At 61.6% G+C, this 22,845-nt stretch overlaps 1 protein-coding gene across 2 annotated transcripts in view; it reads left to right on the forward strand.

Moving 5' to 3' along the window:
- The window catches only part of CPT1B (carnitine palmitoyltransferase 1B), a 36,343-nt gene extending 16,766 nt beyond the window's left edge, over nucleotides 1-19,577 (forward strand). Inside the window, exons 7-17 of one of the 2 annotated variants that reach the window (XM_054055331.1) lie at nucleotides 529-613; nucleotides 719-914; nucleotides 4,554-4,739; nucleotides 4,825-4,930; nucleotides 7,803-7,919; nucleotides 9,186-9,350; nucleotides 10,837-10,971; nucleotides 12,706-12,858; nucleotides 16,074-16,187; nucleotides 17,622-17,714; nucleotides 19,376-19,577. In XM_054055331.1, the coding sequence (XP_053911306.1) occupies nucleotides 529-613; nucleotides 719-914; nucleotides 4,554-4,739; nucleotides 4,825-4,930; nucleotides 7,803-7,919; nucleotides 9,186-9,350; nucleotides 10,837-10,971; nucleotides 12,706-12,858; nucleotides 16,074-16,187; nucleotides 17,622-17,714; nucleotides 19,376-19,459 (1,434 nt within the window). In that variant the 3' untranslated portion in view covers nucleotides 19,460-19,577. The remainder of the gene's footprint in view (nucleotides 1-528; nucleotides 614-718; nucleotides 915-4,553; nucleotides 4,740-4,824; nucleotides 4,931-7,802; nucleotides 7,920-9,185; nucleotides 9,351-10,836; nucleotides 10,972-12,705; nucleotides 12,859-16,073; nucleotides 16,188-17,621; nucleotides 17,715-19,375) is intronic. The other variant, XM_054055324.1, reaches the window with a different exon arrangement.
- The last annotated feature ends 3,268 nt before the right edge of the window (nucleotides 19,578-22,845 follow it).

Genomic DNA, 22,845 nt, shown 5'->3' on the forward strand with positions numbered 1-22,845 from the left:
GGCTTCCGTTTTGGGCTCCTCACTCCAAGAAGGACCTTGAGGGGCTGGAGCATCCGGAGAAGGGAACGGAGCTGGGGAAGGGGCTGGAGAACAGGGGTTATGGGAGCAACTGAGGGACCTGGGGGCGTTCAGCCTGGAGAAGAGGTGGCTGAGGGGAGACCTCATCGCTCTGCACAGTGATGGATGGAAAGAAGTTTGGAGTGATGTGGATCTTGGACTCTTCTCCCAAGTGAGAGGTGGTAGGATGAGAGGAAACGGCCTCAGGTGGCTCCAGGGCAGGTTCAGGTTGGACATCAGGAGGAACTTCTTCACCAAAAAGCTTCTCAGGCCCCGCAGATGCTGCCGGGGGCGGTGGTGGAGTCCCCATCCCTGGAGGGGTTTGGAAGCCGGGGAGATGAGGTGCTCAGGGAGATGGTTTAGTAAAGGACGGTTGAGCTGATGGTCTCCAAGGTCTTTCCCAACCTGGCCATGCTCCGAAGGGGCAGAGTTGGGGGTCACCAACACCCCCCTCACGGCTGCCTTGCACAGATGATGGCACTGGGCATCGTTCCCATGTGCTCCTACCAATCGGAGCGGATGTTCAACACCACCCGCATCCCCGGCAAGGAGACAGGTACGGTGGTGGGACTCCATCTCCACGTCGGGGATGTCCTATGGAAGGGGTCCTGGAGTCACGGAGCGGCCGTGACCTCCTCCCCGTGGTGTGGTGTCCCTCCAGACACGCTGCTGCACTTGGTGGACAGTAAGCACCTGGCGGTCTACCACAAAGGTCGCTTCTACAAAGTGTGGCTCTACTACGGGGGACAACTGCTGCGCCCCCGAGACCTGGAGATGCAGTTCCAGCGCATCCTGGATGACCCTTCGCCCCCTCAGCCCGGGGAGGAGAGGCTGGCGGCGCTCACCGCCGGGGAGAGGTGCCGGCGTCACCGGGGGGGGCGGTGGTCTGGGGGGGGGTGGGGATAATGGGGGTGATGGGGGTGATGGGGATACTGGGGGTGATGGGGGGAATGGGGGGAATGGGGGTGATGGGAGTGATGGGGATACTGGGGGGAATGGGGGGAATGGGGGTACTGGGGGTGATGGGTGGAATAGGGGTGATGGGGATACGGGGGGTGATGGGGGAATGGGGGTACTGGGGGTGATGGGGGTGATGGGGTGAATGGGGATACTGGGGGTGATGGGGAGAATGGGGATACTGGGGTTGATGGGGGTGATGGGGAAATGGGGATACTGGGGGTGATGGGGGGATGGGGATACTGGGGGTGATGGAGATGATGGGGGAATGGGGATACTGGGGGTGATGGGGGGATGGGGATACTGGGGATACTGGGGGTGATGGGGGGAATGGGGATACTGGGGGTGATGGGGGGATGGGGATACTGGGGGTGATGGGGGAGATGGGGAATGGGGATACTGGGGGTGATGGGGGATGGGGATACTGGGGGTGATGGGGGTGATGTGGTGCTGGAGATAATGGGGATAATGGGGATACTGGGGATGATGGGGGAATGGGGATACTGGGAGTGATGGGGGAATGGGGATACTGGGGGTGATGGGGGTGATGGGGGAATGGGGATACTGGGGGTGATGGGGGAATGGGGATACTGGGAGTGATGGGGGAATGGGGATACTGGGGGTGATGGGGGAATGGGGGGAATGGGGATAATGGGGGTGATGGGGGGAATGGGGATAATGGGGGTGAAGAGGGTGATGGGGGAATGGGGATACCGGGGATGATGGGGGTGATGGGGGAATGGGGGGAATGGGGATAATGGGGATGATGGGGGTGATGGGGGTGATGGGGATACTGGGGGTGATGGGGGAATGGGGGGAATGGGGATAATGGGGATGATGGGGGTGATGGGGGTGATGGGGATACTGGGGGTGATGGGGGAATGGGGCGAATGGGGGTGATGGGGGAATGGGGATACTGGGGGTGATGGGGGGATGGGGATACTGGGGATGATGGGGGTGATGGGGGGAATGGGGATACTGGGGGTGATGGGGGGATGGGGATACTGGGGATGATGGGGGTGATGGGGGGAATGGGGATACTGGGGGTGATGGGGGAATGGGGATACTGGGGATGATGGGGGTGATGGGGGGAATGGGGATACTGGGGGTGATGGGGGGATGGGGATACTGGGGGTGATGGGGGTGATGTGGTGCTGGAGATAATGGGGATAATGGGGATACTGGGGATGATGGGGGAATGGGGATACTGGGGGTGATGGGGGTGATGGGGGAATGGGGATACTGGGGTGATGGGGGGATGGGGATACTGGGGGTGATGGAGATGATGGGGGAATGGGGATACTGGGGGTGATGGGGGGAATGGGGATACTGGGGGTGATGGGGGTGATAGGGGTGATGGGGATACTGGGGGTGATGGGGGGATGGGGATACTGGGGATACTGGGGGTGATGGGGGGAATGGGGATACTGGGGGTGATGGGGGGATGGGGATAATGGGGGTGATGGGGGAATGGGGATAATGGGGGTGATGGGGGTGATAGGGATACTGGGGGTGATGGGGGTGATAGGGGTGATGGGGATACTGGGGGTGATGGGGGGATGGGGATACTGGGGGTGATGGGGGTGATAGGGGTGATGGGGATACTGGGGGTGATGGGGGGATGGGGATACTGGGGGTGATGGGGGAATGGGGATACTGGGGGTGATGGGGGTGATAGGGGTGATGGGGATACTGGGGGTGATGGGGGGATGGGGATACTGGGGATACTGGGGGTGATGGGGGGAATGGGGATACTGGGGGTGATGGGGGGATGGGGATACTGGGGGTGATGGGGGAGATGGGGGGAATGGGGGTGATGGGGGGAATGGGGGTGATGGGGATACTGGGGGTGATGGGGTACTGGGGATACTGGGGGTGATGGGGGCAATGGGGGTGATGGGGGAATGGGGATACTGGGGGTGATGGGGGTGATGGGGGAATGGGGGGAATGGGGATACTGGGGGTGATGGGGAATGGGGGGAATGGGGATACTGGGGGTGATGGTGGTGATGGGGGAATGGGGATACTGGGGATGATGGTGGTGATGGGGGAATGGGGATACTGGGGATGATGGTGGTGATGGGGGAATGGGGATACTGGGGATACTGGGGGTGATGGGGGAATGGGGATACTGGGGATGATGGTGGTGATGGGGGAATGGGGATACTGGGGATACTGGGGGTGATGGGGGAATGGGGATACTGGGGATGATGGGGGTGATGGGGGGAGTGGAGATACTGGGGATATTGGGGGTGATGGGGGAATGGGGATACTGGGGATGATGGGGGTGATGGGGGGAGTGGAGATACTGGGGATACTGGGGGTGATGGGGGAATGGGGATACTGGGGATGATGGGGGTGATGGGGGGAGTGGAGATACTGGGGATATTGGGGGTGATGGGGGAATGGGGATACTGGGGATGATGGGGGTGATGGGGGGAGTGGGGATACTGGGGATACTGGGGGTGATGGGGGAATGGGGATACTGGGGGTGATGGGGACAATGGGGGGAGTGGGGATACTGGGGATAATGGGGGGAATGGGGATACTGGGGATGATGGGGGAATGGGGATACTGGGGATGATGGGAGGAATGGGGATACTGGGGGTGATGGGAGGAATGGGGATACTGGGGGTAATGGGGGGCTGGAGGGAATGAGGCTACTGGGATAATGGGGATGCTGGGAATGTTAATGGGGATTGAGGGGTTAATGGGGGGCTGGGAAAAATGGGGGGAATGGGGATACTGGGGATACTGGGGGTGATGGGGGATACTGGGGATGTTTGGGATAAAGGGGATGTTGGGGATTAAGGGGTTAATGGGGGTGCTGGGGATAATGAGGGTAATGGGGATACTGGGAATACTGGGGATAATGGGCATTATGGGGGTGCTGGGGATACTGGGAATGATGGGGACGATGGAGTGCTGGGGATACTGGGGATGCTGGGGATACTGGAGATGCTGGGGATACTGGGGATGCTGGGGATGGTGGAGTGCTGGGGATAATGGGGATACTGGGGATGCTGGGGATACTGGTGGTGCTGGGGATACTGGGGATGGTGGGGATACTGGTGGTGCTGGGGATACTCGGGATGCTGGGGATAATGGGAATACTGGGGATAACGGGAATACTGGGGATGCTGGGGATACTGGTGGTGCTGGGGATACTGGGGATGCTGGGGATAACGGGGATGCTGGGGATACTGGTGGTGCTGGGGATACTGGGGATGCTGGGGATAACGGGGATACTGGGGATACTGGGGATTGTGGGGATACTGGGGATGGTGGAGTGCTGGGGATAATGGGCATAACGGGGATACTGGGAATACTGGGGGTGCTGTGAAACCGCCCAAGGCACCAAGGACAGGACGTGGATGGATGGATGGATGGATGGATGGATGGATGGATGGATGGATGGATGAGATGGGTCTCCAAGCTGGAGACCCCGGAGCCCACCCATAGGTTTTGGGGGGCTGATCAGACATGGTTGGGTTTCGGGGGGGGGTGGTACCACCCCCCTGACACCGGGGGTCCCCCAGAGTGCCCTGGGCCGAGGCGCGAGCCCGGTTCTTCAGCCAAGGCAAGAACAAGACCTCATTGGAGGCCATCGAGCGCGCGGCCTTCTTCTTGACGTTGGATGAGGAGGAGCACGGCTACAGCCCCGGCCGCGAGGGCTGCATGGACGACTACGCCAAATCCCTGCTGCACGGCCATTGCTACGACCGGTGGGGGACCCCCCCCTTCGAGCCCCCCAACTCAGCCCCGCGTGCACCCCACCCTCATGGTGTCCCCCCATCCCATGTCCCACAGGTGGTTCGATAAGTCCTTCACGTTGGTGGTCTACAAGAACGGGAAGTTGGGCGCCAACGCTGAGCACTCCTGGGCCGACGCCCCCATCATCGGGCACCTCTGGGAGGTAACGGGGGGCAACAACAGTTGGGGGACCCCCCCCTGACCCCAAGACTGAGTAGCACTGATGGGGGGAGCCCCAACTGAGCATCCCGGTTGGGGACCCCAAGGGTAGGGACCACCCCTATTGGCCAACTCCAGACTGGAGACTCCCGTTGGGCAGCGGTAGGGTAGGGGACCCCCAAACTGGGCACCCCCAGAATGGAGACCCCCATTGGGCAGCGGTAGGGTAGGGAACCCCCAAACTGGGCACCCCCAGAGTGGAGAACCCCATAGGGCACCACCGAGAGTAGGGAACCCCCAAACTGGGCACCCCCAGAGTGGAGAACCCCATTGAGCATCCCCAGGGTGGGGAACCCCCAAACTGGGCACCTTCAGGCTGGAGACCCCCATTGGGCATCGTTAGGGTAGGGGACCCCCAAACTCAGCACCCCCAGACTGGAGAACCGCACAGGGCACCACCGAGAGTAGGGAACCCCCAAACTGGGCAGCCCCAGAGTGGAGACCCCCATTGAGCATCCCCAGGGTAGGGAACCCCCAAACTGGGCACCCCCAGAGTGGAGACCCCCATTGAGCATCCCCAGAGTGGAGAACCCCCAAACTGGGCACCCCCAGGGAAGGGGACCCCCAAACTGGGCAGCCCCAGAGTGGAGACCCCCATTGAGCATCCCCAGGGTAGAGAACCCCCAAACTGGGCACCTCCAGACTGGAGACCCCCATTGGGCATCCTTAGGGCAGGGGACCCCCAAACTGGGCACCCCCAGACTGGAGAACCCCATAGGGCACCACCGAGGATAGGGAACCCCCAAACTGGGCACCCCCAGAATAGAGACCCCCATTGAGCATCGGTAGGGTAGGGAACCCCCAAACTGGGCACCTCGAGGCTGGAGACCCCCATTGGGCATCACTAGGATAGGGGACCCCCAAACTCAGCACCCCCAGACTGGAGACCCCCATTGGGCATCGTTAGGGTAGGGGACCCCCAAACTGGGCACCCCCAGACTGGAGAACCCCATAGGGCACCACCGAGGATAGGGAACCCCCAAACTGGGCAGCCCCAGAGTAGAGACCCCCATTGAGCATCCCCAGAGTGGGGAACCCCCAAACTGGGCAGCCCCAGGGCAGGGGACCCCCAAACTCAGCACCTCCAAACAGGAGAACCCTATTGGGCATCGCTAGGGTAGGGGACCCCCAAACTGGGCACCCCCAGGCTGGAGAACCCCATAGGGCACCACCGAGAGTAGGGAACCCCCAGACTGGGCAGACCCAGAGTGGAGACCCCCATTGAGCATCCCCAGGGTAGGGAACCCCCAAACTGGGCACCCCCAGGGCAGGGGACCCCCAAACTGGGCACCTCCAGACTGGAGACCCCCATTGGGCATCGTTAGGGTAGGGGACCCCCAAACTGGGCACCCCCAGAGCGGAGACCCCCATTGAGCATCCCCAGAGTGGGGAACCCCCAAACTGGGCACCCCCAGGGCAGGGGACCCCCAAACTGGGCACCCCCGGGCTGGAGAACCCCATAGGGCACCACCGAGGGTAGGGAACCCCCAAACTCGGCACCCCCAGACTGGGGACCCCCATTGAGCATCCCCAGGGTGGGGAACGCCCAAACTGGGCACCCCCAGGGCAGGGGAACCCAAAACTGGGCACCCCCAGCCGGGAGACCCCTATTGGGCACCCCCAGAGTAGGGGACCCCCAAACTGAGAACCCCAGGGCAGGGGACCCCCATTAGACACCCCCATGGTAAGAATCCCCCAAACTCGGCACCCCCAGACTGGGGACCCCCAAAGCGGTCTCATGTTGGGGGGCTGGGGTGGTAATATGGGGGTCTTGGGGGATTAGGGGTAGTTTGGGAGGCTCGGGGGGGTGCATGGCGGGATTTTGGGGGGCTGGGGGTGATTTGGGGGTGCAGGAAGGGTCTCAGGGGCTGGAGGGGTGATTTGGGAGTGCAGGGGGGGTTTGGGGGGGCTGAGGAGTGGTTTGGGGGTGCATGGGGAGCTGGGGGCAGTTTGGGGGTGCAGAGGGGGCTGGGGAGTGGTTTGGGGGTGCATGGGGAGCTGGGGGCAGTTTGGGGGTGCAGAGGGGTCTGTGGAGTGGTTTGGGGGTGCATGGGGAGCTGGGGGCAGTTTGGGGGTGCAGAGGGGGTTGGGGAGTGGTTTGGGGGTACATGGGGAGCTGGGGGCAGTTTGGGGGTGCAGAGGGGGCTGTGGAGTGGTTTGGGGGTGCATGGGGAGCTGGGGGCAGTTTGGGGGTGCAGAGGGGTCTGTGGAGTGGTTTGGGGGTGCATGGGGAGCTGGGGGCAGTTTGGGGGTGCAGAGGGGGCTGTGGAGTGGTTTGGGGGTACATGGGGAGCTGGGGCAGTTTGGGGGTACAGAGGGGGCTGTGGAGTGGTTTGGGGGTGCATGGGGAGCTGGGGGAAGTTTGGGGGTGCAGAGGGGGTTGGGGAGTGGTTTGGGGGTGCATGGGGAGCTGGGGCGGTTTGGGGGTGCAGAGGGGGCTGTGGAGTGGTTTGGGGGTGCATGGGGAGCTGGGGCAGTTTGGGGGTACAGCGGGGGCTGTGGAGTGGTATGGGGGTGCATGGGGAGCTGGGGCAGTTTGGGGGTGCAGAGGGGGCTGTGGAGTGGTTTTGACTACGCATGGGGAGCTGGGGGCAGTTTCGGGGTGCAGAGGGGGTTGGGGAGTGGTTTGGGGGTGCATGGGGAGCTGGGGGCAGTTTGGGGGTGCAGAGGGGGCTGTGGAGTGGTTTGGGGTTGCATGGGGAGGTGGGGGCAATTTGGGGGTGCAAGGGGGTCTTGGGGGGCTGGAGGTGGTTTGGGGGTGCAGTGGGAGATATGGGGGGGCTGTACCCCCCATTTAGGGTCCCCTTCCCCCCCAGTTCATGCTGGCGACGGACAAATTCCAGCTGGGGTACACCGAGGGGGGGCACTGCCGGGGGGACCCCGACACCCGCCTGTCTCCCCCCCAGCGCCTCCAGTGGGACCTCACCGAGGAGGTGGGTCTGACCCCCCACTTTTGGGGTCCCCCTGCACCCCATGGCATGCGGGGGGGGGCTCCCTGTACCCTGAGCACCCCCTTTTCTTTATAGGAGGGTCTCCCTGCACCCTGAGCACCCCCTTTTCTTTGGGGGGGGTCTCCCTGTACCCTGAGCACCCCCTTTTCTTTATGGGAGGGTCTCCCTGCACCCTGAGCACCCCCTTTTCTTTTGGGGGGGCTCTCCCTGCACCCTGAGCACCCCCTTTTCTTTGGGGGAGGGTCTCCCTGCACCCCGAGCACCCCCTTTTCTTTTGGGGGGTGTCTCCCTGTACCCTGAGCACCCCCTTTTCTTTATGGGAGGGTCTCCCTGCACCCTGAGCACCCCCTTTTCTTTGGGGGCGCTCTCTGCACCCCATGGCACACCCCCATTTCCTTGGGGGGTTCTCCCTTGCACCCTGAGCACCCCCTTTACTTTTGGGGGGGGTCTCCCTGCACCCTGAGCACCCCTTTTTCTTTATGGGGGGGTCTCCCTGCACCCTGAGCACCCCCTTTTTCTTTATGGGAGGGTCTCCCTGCACCCTGAGCACCCCCTTTTCTTTGGGGGGGCTCTCCCTGCACCCTGAGCACCCCCTTTTCTTTTGGGGGGTGTCTCCCTGCACCCTGAGCACCCCCTTTTCTTTGGGGGGGGTCTCCCTGCACCCTGAGCACCCCCTTTTCTTTATGGGAGGGTTTCCCTGCACCCTGAGCACCCCCTTTTCTTTGGGTGTGGAGGAATCCTTGCACCCCTTGACACCCCTTTTTCTTTGGGGGGGGGTCTCCCTGCTCCCTGAGCACCCCCTTTTCTTTGGGGGGGCTCTCTGCACCTCACTGCACCCCATGACACCCCCTTTTCTTTGGGGGGCTCTCCCTGCACCCTGAGCACCCCCTTTTCTTTTGGAGGGGGTCTCCCTGCACCCTGAGCACCCCCTTTTTCTTTTGGGGGGGGTCTCCCTGCACCCTGAGCACCCCCTTTTCTTTGGGGGGGTCTCCCTGCACCCTGAGCACCCCCTTTTCTTTTGGGGGGCTCTCCCTGCACCCTGAGCACCCCCTTTTCTTTATGGGGGGGTCTCCCTGCACCCTGAGCACCCCCTTTTCTTTATGGGAGGGTCTCCCTTGCACCCCGAGCACCCCCTTTTCTTTGGACGTGGAGGAATCCCTGCACCCCACGGCATCGCGGGGAGCTCTCTACCCCCCCCCAGGATTTTGGGGTGCAGGGGTTCCCCAGACGGCGCTCCCCGATCCGCAGTGCCGCGCGGCCATCGAGAGCTCCTTCCGGGTGGCGAAGGCCTTGGCCGACGATGTGGACTTCTGCTGCTTCCAATTCAGCGCCTTCGGCAAAGGGCTCATCAAGAGGTGTCGGACGAGTCCCGACGCCTTCATCCAAATCTCCCTACAGCTCGCGCACTTCCGAGTGAGACACCGGGTGGGGTGGAGATGGAGATGGAGATGGAGATGATGGAGATGATGGAGATGATGGAGATGATGGAGATGATGGAGATGGAGATGGAGATGGAGATGGAGATGGAGATGGAGATGGATGGAGATGGAGATGGGTGGAGATGGAGATGATGGAGGTGGAGATGGATGGAGATGATGGAGGTGGAGATGGATGGAGATGGATGGAGATGGAGATGGAGATGGATGGAGATGGAGATGGATGGAGATGATGGAGATGGAGATGGAGATGGGGATGGAGATGGAGATGGAGATAGATGGAGATGGAGATAGATGGAGATGGAGATGGGATGAGGATGGGGATGGAGATGGGATGAGGATGGAGATGGAGATGGAGATGGGGATGGAGATGGAGATGTAAATGTGATGGGGATGGAGATGGGGATGGAGATGGGATGAGGATGGAGATGGAGATGGGGATGGAGATGGAGATGTAAATGTGATGGGGATGGAGATGGGGATGAATATGGAAATGGGATGAGGATGGGGATGGAGATGATGGAGATGATGGAGATGATGGAGATGATGGAGATGATGGAGATGATGGAGATGATGGAGATAGATGGAGATAGATGGAGATGGAGATAGATGGAGATGGAGATGGGGATGGAGATGGGGATGGGGATGGAGATGGGGATGGAGATGGAGATAGATGGATATGGGATGAGGAAGGGGATGGAGATGGGATGGAGTGAAGGTGGAGGTGGGGACGGGGATAGAGATGGAGATGGAAATGGGATGAGGATGGGGATGGAGATGGACATGGGGATGGGGATGGAGATGGGGAAGGAGATGGAGATGGGGATGGAGATGGACATGGGGATGGGGATGGAGATGGGGATGGAGATGGAGATGGGGATGGAGATGGACATGGGGATGGGGATGGACATGGGGATGGGGATAGAGATGGGGATGGAGATGGAGATGGGGATGGGGTGCAGATGGGATGGTATGGAGATGGAGATGGAATGAGGATGGGGATGGAGATGGGGTGGGGATGGGGATGGAGATGTAAATGCAATGGGGATGAAGATGGAGATGGGATGAGGATGGGGATGGAGATGGAGATCGAGATGGAGATGGGGATGGGGATGGAGATGGGGATGGAGATGGGATGGGGATGGGGATGGGGTTGGAGATCGAGATGGAGATGGGATGGGGATGGGGATGGAGATGAGGATGGGGATAATGATGGAGATGGAGTTGGAAATGGGATGGAGATGGGGATGGGAATGGAGATGGGGATGGAGATGGGATGGGGATGGGATGGAGATGGAAATGGGATGAGGATGGGGATGGGGATGGAGATGGGATGGGATGGGATGGGGATGAGGATGGGGATGGGGACAGAGATGGGACGTAAACCTGGATGGTAATGGAATGGGATGGAGAAGGGGACAGGGACAGCACCCCTGGGGAACGCCACACTCCGCCCTCCACAGGACAAGGGCTGCTTCTGCCTCACCTATGAGGCCTCCATGACGCGGCTCTTCCGTGAGGGCCGGACGGAGACGGTGAGGTCCTGCACCACCGAGTCCACCGCCTTCGTGCGCAGCATGGTGGACGCCCGGCAGACCGTGAGCTTCAGCGCCGTTCCTCGCTCTGGTGGCCCCATTCCCTGGGGAGATCCCTGTCCCTCATGGAGGTCCCTGTCACTGGAGGAGGAGCCGGTGCCTCACGGTGCTCCTCAACCTTCTGGGGTGTCCCCACCTCTGGCAGATAGCTCTGTTCCTTGGGAATGACCCTGTCCTTTGAGAAAGTGTCCATCTCTGGAGGAGGTCCCTATCCTTCATAGGGTTCCCCATCCGTCATGGAGCTCACCATCCACTGGGGACGTCCCTATCCCTCACGAAGGTCCCCATCCCTTGTGGAGGTCCCCATCCTCCATAGAGGTCCCCATCCCTTGTGGAGGTCCCCATCCTCCATAGAGGTCCCCAACCCTTGTGGAGGTCCCCATCCTCCATAGAGGTCCCCACTCCTCATGGAGGTCCCCATCCATCACAGAGGTTCCCATTCCTCAGGGAGGTCCTCATACCTCGTGGAGGTTCCCATTCCTTGGGGAGATCCCCATCGATCGTAGAGGTTCTCTTCCCCTGGGAAGGTCCCCATCCCTGGTGGAGGTCCCCATCCATCATAGAGGTTCCCATCCGTCGTAGAGGTGCCCATCTCTTGGGGAGGTCCCCATCCCTGGTGGAGGTTCCCATCCATCGTAGAGGTTTCCATACCTTGGGGAGGTCCCCATCCCTGGTGGAGGTCCCCATCCATTGTAGAGGTCCCCATCCCTGGTGGAGGTTCCCATCCGTTGGAGAGGTCCCCATCTATTGTAGAGGTCCCCATCCATCATAGAGGTCCCCATCCCTTGGGGAGGTCCCTGTCCCTGGTGGAGGTTCCCATCCATTGTAGAGGTCCCCATCCCTTGGGGAGGTCCCCATCCATCATAGAGATTCCCATCCTTTGGGGAGGTCCCTATCTCTGGTGGAGGTCCCCATCCATCGTAGAGGTTCCCATCCGTCGTAGAGGTTCCCATCCCTTGTGGAGGTCCCCATCCCTGGTGGAAGTCCCCATCCATCGTAGAGGTTCCCATACCTTGGGGAGGTCCCCATCCCTGGTGGAGGTTCCCATCCATCATAGAGGTTCCCCTCCCTTGGGGAGGTCCCCATCCATTGTAGAGGTCCCCATCCCTGGTGGAGGTTCCCATCCCTTGGAGAGGTCCCCATCCATTGTAGAGGTCCCCAACCCTTGGGGAGGTCCCCATCCATCATAGAGGTTCCCATCCGTCGTAGAGGTTCCCATCTCTTGGGGAGGTCCCCATCCCTGGTGGAGGTTCCCATCCATCATAGAGGTTCCCATCCTTTGGGGGGGTCCCTATTCATCATAGAGGTCCCTATCCCTGGTGGAGGTCCCCATCCATCGTAGAGGTTCCCATCCCTTGGAGAGGTCCCCATCCATTGTAGAGGTTCTCATCCCTCGTAGAGGTTCCCATCCCTTGGGGAGGTCCCTGTCCCTGGTGGAGGTCCACATCCATCATAGATGTCCCCATCCATCATAGAGGTCCCCATCCCTGGTGGAGGTCCCCATCCATCATAGAGGTTCCCATCCCTTGGAGAGGTCCCCATTCATCATAGAGGTCCCCATCCCTGGTGGAGGTCCCCATCCATCGCAGAGGCCCCCATCCCTGGTGGAGGTCCCCATCCCTGGTGGAGGTCCCCGTCCCTGGTGGAGATCCCCATCCCTGGTGGAGGTCCCCATCCCTGGTGGAGGTCCCCATCGCTGGTGGAGGTCCCCATCGCCGCCCCCCCCTGTCCCGGCAGCGAGCCGAGCGCCAGCGCCTCTTCAAGGTGGCGGCGGAGAAGCACCAACACATGTACCGCATGGCCATGACCGGCGCCGGCATCGACCGCCACCTCTTCTGCCTCTACGTGGTGTCGCGGTTCCTCGGCATGGAGTCCCCCTTCTTGGCCCAGGTGAGGCCGGGGACACCCGGGGACACCGTGGCTGTCCCCACAGACCACAGCGATGGCACCATGGGTGTGTCACCCTCTGAGTGTCACCATGAGTTCCCATCCCTTGGGGAGGTCCCCATCCCTGGTGGAGGTCCCCATCCATCGTAAAGGTCCCCATCCCTGGTGGAGGTCCCCATCCATAGAGGTCCCATCGCAAACCACAGCGATGGCACCATGTGTTTGTCACCCTCTGTGTGTCACCATGTGAGTGTCACCGTGTGTGTGTCACCGTGTGTCCCACAAACCACAGCAATGGCACCATGCGTGTCACCGTGTGTGTGTCACCATGTGTGTGTCACCATGTGAGTGTCCCCGCAAACCACAGTGATGGCACCATGCGTGTGTCACCCTCTGAGTGTCACCATGTGTCACTGAGTGTCCCCACAAATCACAGCGATGGCACCATGCGTTTGTCACCCTCTGCGTGTCACCCTCTGTGTGTCACCGTGTGTCCCACAAACCACAGTGATGGCACCATGTGTGTGTCACCCTCTGTGTGTCACCGTGTGAGTGTCACCATGAGTGTCCCCACAAACCACAGTGATGGCACCATGTGTGTGTCACCCTCTGTGTGTCACCGTGTGAGTGTCACCATGAGTGTCCCCACAAACCACAGTGATGGCACCATGTGTGTGTCACCCTCTGCGTGTCACCATGTGTCACCGTGTGAGTGTCCCCACAAACCACAGCAATGGCACCCTGGGTGTCACCCTCTGTGTGTCACTGTGTGTCACCGTGTGTCCCACAAACCACAGCGATGGCACCATGCGATTGTCACCCTCTGAGTGTCACCGTGCGAGTGTCCCCTTGCACCTATCTCCCCTGTGCAGTGGGGTGCAATGGGTTACAGTGGGGTGCAATGGGGTGCAGTGGGTACAATGGGGGTCAGTGGGTTGCAATGGGTTACATTGGGGTGTAATGGGTTACAATGGGGTGCAATGGGGTGCAGTGGGGTGCAATGGGGTGCAGTGGGGTGCAGTGAGTTACAATGGGGTGCAAAGGGGCACAGTGGCTTACAATGAGGTGCAGTGGGGTGCAATGGGGTGCGTTGGGTTATAATCGGTTGCAATGGAGTGCAATGGGGTGTAATGGGGTACAATGGGGTGCAGTGGGGTGCAATGGGTGAAATGAGGTGCAGTGGGGTGCAATGGGGTGCATTGGGTTACAGTGGGGTCCATTGGGTTACAATGGGTTACAGTGGGGTGCATTGAGGTACAGTGGGTTGCAAAGGGGCACAGTGGATTACAATGGGGTGCAATGGGGTGCAGTGGGGTGCAATCGGGTGTAATGGGTTAAAATGAGGTGCAGTGGGGTGCAATGGGGTGTAATGGGTACAGTGGGTTACAATGGGGTGCAATGGGGTGCATTGGGTTACAGTGGGGTGCAGTGGGGTGTAATGGGGTGCAATGGGTTACAATGAGGTGCAGTGGGGTGCATTGAGGTACAATGGGTTGAAAAGGGGCACAGTGGATTACAATGGGGTGCAGTGGGTTATAATGGGTTGCAGTGGGGTGCAGTGGGGTGCAATGGGTTGCAATGGGGTGCAGTGGGTACAATGGGGTTCAGTGGGTTGCAATGCTTTACAATGCGATGCAATGTGGTGCAGTGGGGTGCAGTGAGTTACAATGGGGTGCAAAGGGGCACAGTGGGTTACAAAGAGGTGCAGTGGGGTGCAATGGAGTGCATTGGGGTGCATTGGGTTACAGTGGGGTGCAATGAGGTGCACTGAGGTACAATGGGGTGCAAAGGGGCACAGTGGGTTACAGTGGGGTGCAATGGGGTTATAATGGGTTGCAATGGAGTTCAGTGGGGTGCAATCGGGTGTAATGGGTTAAAATGGGGTGCGATGGGGTGCAGTGGGGTACAATGGGTGAAATGAGGTGCAGTGGAGTGCAATGGGCACAGTGGGTTACAATGGGGTGCAATGGGGTGCATTGGGTTACAGTGGGGTGCAATGGGGTGCAATGGGGTACAGTGGGGTGCATTGAGGTACAATGGGGTGCAAAGGGGCACAAAGGGGCATAGTGGATTACAATGGGGTGCAATGGGGTGCATTGGGTTATAATGTGCTGCAATGAAGTGCAGTGGGGTACAATGGGTACAATGGGGCTCAATGGGTTGCAATGGGGTGCAGTGGGGTGCAATGGGTTACAATGGGTTACAGTGGGGCGCAGTGGGGTGCACTGACGTACAATGGGGTGCAAAGGGGCACAGTGGATTACAATGGGGTGCAGTGGGGTACAATGGGGTGCAAAGGGGCACAGTGGATTACAGTGAGGTGCAATGAGGTGCATTGGGTTATAATGGGGTGCAATGGGGTGCAATGGGTTGCAGTGGGGTGCAGTGGGTACAAAGGGGTTCAGTGGGTTGCAATGGGTTACAATGGGGTGCAATGAGGTGCATTGGAGTGCATTGGGTTACAGTGGGGTGCAGTGGGTTACAGTGGGGCGCAGTGGGTTGCATTGAGGTACAATGGGGTGCAAAGGGGCACAGTGGGTTACAATAAGGTGCAGTGGGTTACAATGGGGTGCAGTGGGGGGCAGTGGGGGGCAATGGGTTACAATGGGGTGCATTGGGTTGCAATGGGTTGCAGTGGGGTGCAATGGAGTGTAATGGTTTAAAATGGGGTGCAGTGGGGTGCAATGGGGTGCAATGTGTTGCAGTAGTGTGCAATGGGTACAATGGGTTACAATGGGGTTCAGTGGGTTACAATGCAATGCAATGGGGTGCAGTGGGTTACAGTGGGGTGCAGTGGGGTGTATTGGGTTACAATGGGGTGCAATGGGGTGTATTGGGTTACAATGGGTTACAGTGGGGTGCAATGGGGTGCATTGGGTTACAATGGGTTGCAGTGGGGTGCAATGGGGTGCCATGAGGTACAATGGGTTACAATAGGTTACAGTGGGTTGCAGTGGGGTGCAATGGGGTGCAGTGGGGTGCAAAGGGGCGCATTGGCTTACAATGGGGTGCAATGGGATACAGTGGGGTGCAGTGGGGTGTAATAGGTTGTAATGGATTGCAATGGGATGCAACGGGGCACAGTGGGTTACAATGGGGTGCAATGTTACAATGGGGCGCAGTGGGTTACAATGGGGTGCATTGGGTTGTAATAGATTACAATGGGGCGCAGTGGGGCACATTGGGGTGCAATGGGGTGACTCTGCCCCCCAACCCAGGTGCTGTCGGAGCCCTGGCGCCTCTCCACCAGCCAGACCCCCCAGCAGCAGCTCAAGATGTTCGATCTGGACAAGTTCCCCGACCACGTCTCCACCGGCGGCGGCTTCGGCCCCGTGAGCTTTTGGGGGGCAAAGAGGGGGGGGGCAGCAGAGTTGGGGGTGTTCTGTCCACAAAAATCAGTGTTTTGGTCCAAAAATCTGTGTTCTGGCCCCAAAAATCAGTCTTTATACCCCCAAAATTGGTGTTCTGGCCCCCAAAAATGGGTATTATGGCCCCCAACGTCGATGTTCTGTCCCCCAAAATCAGTGTTTTGGAGCACCCCAAACTGGGGACCCCCCCACTGGCGCTGGGGACTCCCATACTGGGACAGGGAACCCCATACTGGGACAGGGCAGCCCAAACTGGGGACCCCCAACTGGGACAGGGTACCCTCCGTGGGACCCCCTCATTGGTACTGGGGGCCCCAAACTGGGACAGAGCACCCTAAAATGGGGAACTCATATTGGCACCAGGACCCCCAAACTGGGAACCCCACATTGGGACAGGGGACCCTAAACTTGGGACCCCCCCATTGGCACTGGGGACCCTAAACTGGGACAGGGGGCCCTAAACTGGGGACCCTCAATTGGCACTGGGGACCCTAAAGTGGGACAGGGGACCTTAAACCGGGGACCCCCATTGGCACTGGGGACCACTCGTTAGCACTGGGGACCCTAAACTGGGACAGGGGACCCTAAATTGGGGACCCCCCATTGGCACTGGGACCCTAAACTGGGACAGGGGACCCTAAACTGGGGACCCCCATTGGCACTGGGGACCCTAAACTGGGACAGGGGACCCTAAACTGGGGACCCCCATTGGCACTGGGGACCCTAAACTGGGACAGGAGACCCTAAACTGGGGACCCCCATTGGCACTGGGGACCCTAAACTGGGACAGGGGGCCCTAAATTGGGGACCCCCCCATTGGCACTGGGGGCCCCTCGTTAGCACTGGGGACCCTAAACTGGGACAGGGGACCCTAAACTGGGGACCCCCATTGGCACTGGGGACCCTAAACTGGGACAGGGGACCCTAAACTGGGGACCCCCCATTGGCACTGGGGACCCTAAACTGGGACAGGGGACCCTAAACTGGGGACCCCCATTGGCACTGGGGACCCTAAACTGGGACAGGGGACCCTAAACTGGGGACCCCCATTGGCACTGGAGACCCTAAACTGGGACAGGGGACCCTAAACTGGGGACCCCGCATTGGCACTGGGACAGGAGACCCCAGGACGGGGGGGGGGCGGATGTAGGGGTGTCTGGGGGGGCAACACAGCCAATGGGGGGATGTGGGGGTGTTTTGGGGGGGACTCGGGGGGGGGGCAATGGGGAGCGGGGGGGGCATATTGGGGGGTGAAGGGGGCAATAATGTCCAGAGTGGGGGTGATGTGGGGCTGGGGGGGTGGGGTGTCCAGCCTGGGGGGTCTCGAGGGGGTCTCTGTGTCTCACCCCCCCCCCCAAGGCTTTGGGGTCCCCCCCAACCCCCCCTGTGCCCCCCCAGGTGGCGGATGATGGCTATGGGGTGTCCTACATCATCGCGGGGGAGAACCTCATCACCTTCCATGTGTCCAGCAAACACAGCAGCCCCCACACGGTGGGACTGGGAGCACTGGGAGAGGGACTGGGAGCACTGGAGAGGGACTGGGAGCACTGGGAAGAGGGACTGGGAGCACTGGGAGAGGGACTGGGAGCACTGGGAGCACTGGGAGAGGGATTGAGGGGACTGGGAGAGGGGCTGGGAGAGGGACTGGGAAGAGGGACTGGGAGCACTGGGGTGGCTGGGAGGACGGAGATAGAGACTGGGGGGACTGGGAAGAGGGACTGGAGGGACTGGGAAGAGGGACTGGAGGGACTGGGAGCACTGGGAGAACTGGGAGAGGGATTGAGGGGACTGGGAGAGGGGCTGGGAAGAGGGACTGGAGGGACTGGGGTCACTGGGAGGACTGGGAGAGGGACGGGGGGGGCTGGGAGAGGGACTGGGAGCACTGGGAGGACTGGGAGAGGGGCTGGGGGGACTGGGAGAGGGACTGGGAAGAGGGACTGGAAGGACTGGGAGCACTGGGGTGGCTGGGAGAGGGACTGGGGGCACTGGGGGGACTGGGAGAGGGGCTGGGGGGGCTGGGAGAGGGACTGGGGAGAGGGACTGGGGGCACTGGGGGGACTGGGAAAGGGGCTGGGGGTGCTGGGAGAGGGACTGGGAAGAGAGACTGGAAGGACTGGGAGGACTGGGAGAGGGACTGGGAAGAGGGACTGGAAGGACTGGGAGGACTGGGAGAGGGACTGGGAAGAGGGACTGGAGGGACTGGGAGGACTGGGAGAGGGACTGGGGGCACTGGGGGGACTGGGAAAGGGGCTGGGGGGGCTGGAAGAGGGACTGGGAGGACTGAGGGAGGGACTGGGGGCACTGGAAGGACTGGGAGAGGGACTGGGGGCACTGGAGGTCTGGGGGTGCTGGGAGGGCTTGGGAAGCTGGGGGGACTGGGAGGACTGGGAGAGGGGCTGGGGGTGCTGGGAGAGGGACTGGGAAGAGGGACTGGAGGGACTGGGAGCACTGGGAGAGGGACGGAGGGCACTGGGAGGACTGGGAAAGGGGCTGGGGGTGCTGGGAGAGGGACTGGGGAGAGGGACTGGAGGGACTGGGAGCACTGGGAGAGGGATTGAGGGGACTGGGAGAGGGGCTGGGAAGAGGGACTGGAGGGACTGGGAGCACTGGGAGGACTGGGAGAGGGACTGGGAAAGGGGCTGGGGGCCTGGGAGAGGGACTGGGAAGAGGGACTGGGAGGACTGGGAGAGGGACTGGAGGGACTGGGAGAGGGGCTGGGGTCACTGGGAGGACTGGGAGAGGGACTGGAGGCACTGGGGACACTGGGAGGGGGACTGGGGGGGACTGTGTGAACTGGGGAGGAATGGGAGAGGACCCCCCCCCATCCAACCCCCTCTCCCCTTCCCCCCCCCCGGTTCCTCTGTGGGTCCCATGGGACGGGGGGGGTGGTTGGTGCGGGGTTGGTTTGGGGGGGACAGGGGGTGCCTTGGGGGGGGGGGGTTGGTTTTGAGGGGGACAAGGGGTGCCTTGGGGGGGGGGGTTGGTTTTGGGGGGGACAGGGGGTGCCTTGCGGGGGGGGTTGGTTTTGGGGGGGACAAGGGGTGCCTTGGGGGGGGTGTTGGTTTGGGGGGGACAGGGGGTGCCCTGGGGGGGGTGGGGTGTGTTTGGGGGGGGGGGAGGTTGATTTTGGGGTGACAGTGTTGCCCCCCCAGGACTCGAAGCGCTTCGCGGGGAACATCCGCCAGGCCATGCTGGACATCGCCCAACTCTGGGACAAACCGGCGGGGGGCAAGTGAGCCCCCCCAAAAATGGGGGGCCAAGGGGGGACCCCCCAAGGAGCTGGGATGGGGTGGGGGTGTGTGTGAATGACAACTCGAGTTCATGGCGGGGACTGGGGGTCCCCCAAAACTGGACCCGCTGCAATAAAGGTGTTGGTGTGACTCCCCACCTCCCCCCAAGTCTGTGACCCCCCCCAAAGTGGGGGGACCCCAAGACTGGGCAGAAGGGACCCCAATGGGAACCCATACTGGGACAGGGCACCCCAAACTGGGCACTCCAAACTGGAGATCCCACATTGGCACTGGGGGCTCCGACACTGGGACAGGGGACCCCCCAAACTGGGGACACCCCATTGCAACTGGGGACTCCCATACTGGAACAGGGGACCCCCAAACTGGGGACCCCCCATCAGCACTGGGGACTCCCATACTGGGACAGGGCACCCCAAACTGGGGACTCCAAACTGGGGATCCCACATTGGCACTGGGGGCTCTGACACTGGGACAGGGGACCCCCAAACTGGGCACCCCAAAATGGGGACCCCCCATTGCAACTGGGGACTTCCATACTGGGACAGGAGACTCCAAACTGGGGAACCCACACTGGGGACCCCCCCATTGCAACTGGGGACTCCCATACTGGGACAGGGGACTCCAAACTGGGGACCCCAAACTGGGGACCCCCCATTGCAACTGGGGACTTCCATACTGGAACAGGGGACTCCCAAACTGGGGACCCCCCATTGCAACTGGGGACTCCCATACTGGAACTGGGGACTCCCAAACTGGGGACCCCCCATTGCAACTGGGGACTCCCATACTGGAACTGGGGACTCCCAAACTGGGGACCCCCCATTGCAACTGGGGACTCCCATACTGGAACTGGGGACCCCCAAACTGGGGACCCCCCCATTGCAACTGGGGACTCCCATACTGGAACTGGGGACTCCCAAACTGGGGGACCCCCCATTGCAACTGGGGACTCCCATACTGGAACAGGGGACCCCCAAACTGGGGACCCCACATTGTCACTGGGGACTCCCATACTGGAACAGGGGACCCCCAAACTGGGGACCCCCCATTGCAACTGGGGACTTCCATACTGGGACAGGGGACTCCAAACTGGGGACCCCACACCCGGGCAGCCCCCCCCGAACTGGGGACCCCACATTGTCACTGGGGAGTCCCATACTGGGACAGGAGACTCCAAACTGAGCACCCCAAACTGGGGACCCCCCCATTGCAACTGGGGACTCCCATACTGGGACAGGGGACCCCCAAACTGGTGACCCCCCATTGCAACTGGGGACTTCCATACTGGGACAGGGGACCCCAAACTGGGGACCCCACATTGCAACTGGGGACTCCCATACTGGGACACGGGACTCCAAACTGGGGACCCTCCATTGCAACTGGGGACTCCCATACTGGAACAGGGGACCCCCAAACTGGGGACCCCAAACTGGGGACCCCCCATTGCAACTGGGGACTCCCATACTGGAACAGGGGACCCCCAAACTGGGGACCCCCCATTGCAACTGGGGACTCCCATACTGGGACAGGGGACCCCCAAACTGGGGACCCCCCATTGCAACTGGGGACTCCCGTACTGGGACAGGGGACCCCCAAACTGGGGACCCCACACCCGGGCAGCCCCCCCCGACCTGGGGACCCCCCATTGTCACTGGGGAGCCCCATACTGGGACAGGACGCCCCAAACTGGGATCCCCGCACTGGGACAGCCCCCCCCGAACTGGTCCCGGTGCCCGGGAGGGTGTCCCGAGCGCAGAGCGCGCAGCGGGGCTCGGCGACCTTGGGCCACATCCTGCACCCCTCAGCCTGCACCCAGCACCCCTCATCCTGCACCCCTCATCCTGCACCCAGCACCCAGCACCCAGCACCCTGCACCCCTCACCCTGCACCCAGCACCCTGCACCCTGCACCCTGCACCCCTCACCCTGCACCCAGCACCCAGCTCCCTGCACCCAGCACCCCTCATCCTGCACCCCTCAGCCTGCACCCAGCACCCTGCACCCAGCACCCCTCATCCTGCACCCCTCATCCTGCACCCAGCACACTGCACCCAGCACCCCTCATCCTGCACCCCTCATCCTGCACCCAGCTCCCTGCACCCAGCACCCCTCATCCTGCACCCCTCATCCAGCACCCTGCACCCCTCATCCTGTACCCTGCACCCAGCACCCCTCATCCTGCACCCCTCAGCCTGCACCCAGCACCCCTCATCCTGCACCCAGCACCCTGCACCCTGCACCCCTCATCCAGCACCCTTCATCCTGCACCCCTCATCCTGCACCCAGCACCCCTCACCTTGCACCCTGCACCCCTCAGCCTGCACCCAGCACCCTGCACTCAGCACCCCTCATCCTGCACCCAGCACCCAGCACCCTGCACCCCTCATCCAGCACCCTGCACCCCTCATCCTGCACCCAGCACCCTTCATCCTGCACCCTGCACCCAGCACCCTGCACCCCTCATCCTGCACCCAGCACCCTGCACCCAGCACCCTGCACCCCTCATCCTGCACCCAGCACCCCTCACCTTGCACCTTGCACCCCTCATCCTGCACTCCTCACCCAGCACCCAGCACCCCTCATTCTGCACCCAGCACCCTTGCACCTTGCACCCCTCATCCTGCACCCAGCACCCTGCACCCTGCACCCCTCATCCTGCACCCAGCACCCTGCACCCTGCACCCCTCATCCTGCACCCCTCATCCTGCACCCTGCACCCAGCACCCTGCACCCCTCATCCTGCACCCCTCATCCAGCACCCAGCACCCCTCATCCTGCACCCAGCACCCTTCATCCTGTACCCAGCACCTCTCATCCTGCACCCAGCACCCCTCATCCTGCACCCAGCACCCTGCACCCCTCATCCTGCACCCAGCACCCTGCACCCAGCACCCTGCACCCCTCATCCTGCACCCAGCACCCTGCATCCTGCACCCCTCATCCTGCACCCAGCACCCTGCACCCCTCATCCTGCATCCAGCACCCCTCATCCTGCACCCAGCACCCTGCACCCAGCACCCCTCATCCTGCACCCAGCACCCTGCACCCCTCATCCTGCACCCAGCACCCCTCATCCTGCACCCAGCACCCTGCATCCTGCACCCCTCATCCTGTACCCAGCACCCTGCATCCTGCACCCCTCATCCTGCACCCAGCACGCTGCACCCAGCACCTCTCATCCTGCACCCAGCTCCCTGCACCCCTCATCCTGCACCCTTCACCTTGCACCTTGCACCCCTCATCCTGCACCCAGCACCCAGCACCCCTCATCCTGCACCCCTCATCCTGCACCCAGCACCCCTCATCCTGCACCCCTCCTCTTGCACCCCTCATCCTGCACCCTGCACCCAGCACCCAGCACCCCTCATCCTG

This window comes from Cuculus canorus, chromosome 1, assembly GCF_017976375.1.
Source record: "Cuculus canorus isolate bCucCan1 chromosome 1, bCucCan1.pri, whole genome shotgun sequence".
Lineage (NCBI taxonomy): Eukaryota > Metazoa > Chordata > Aves > Cuculiformes > Cuculidae > Cuculus > Cuculus canorus.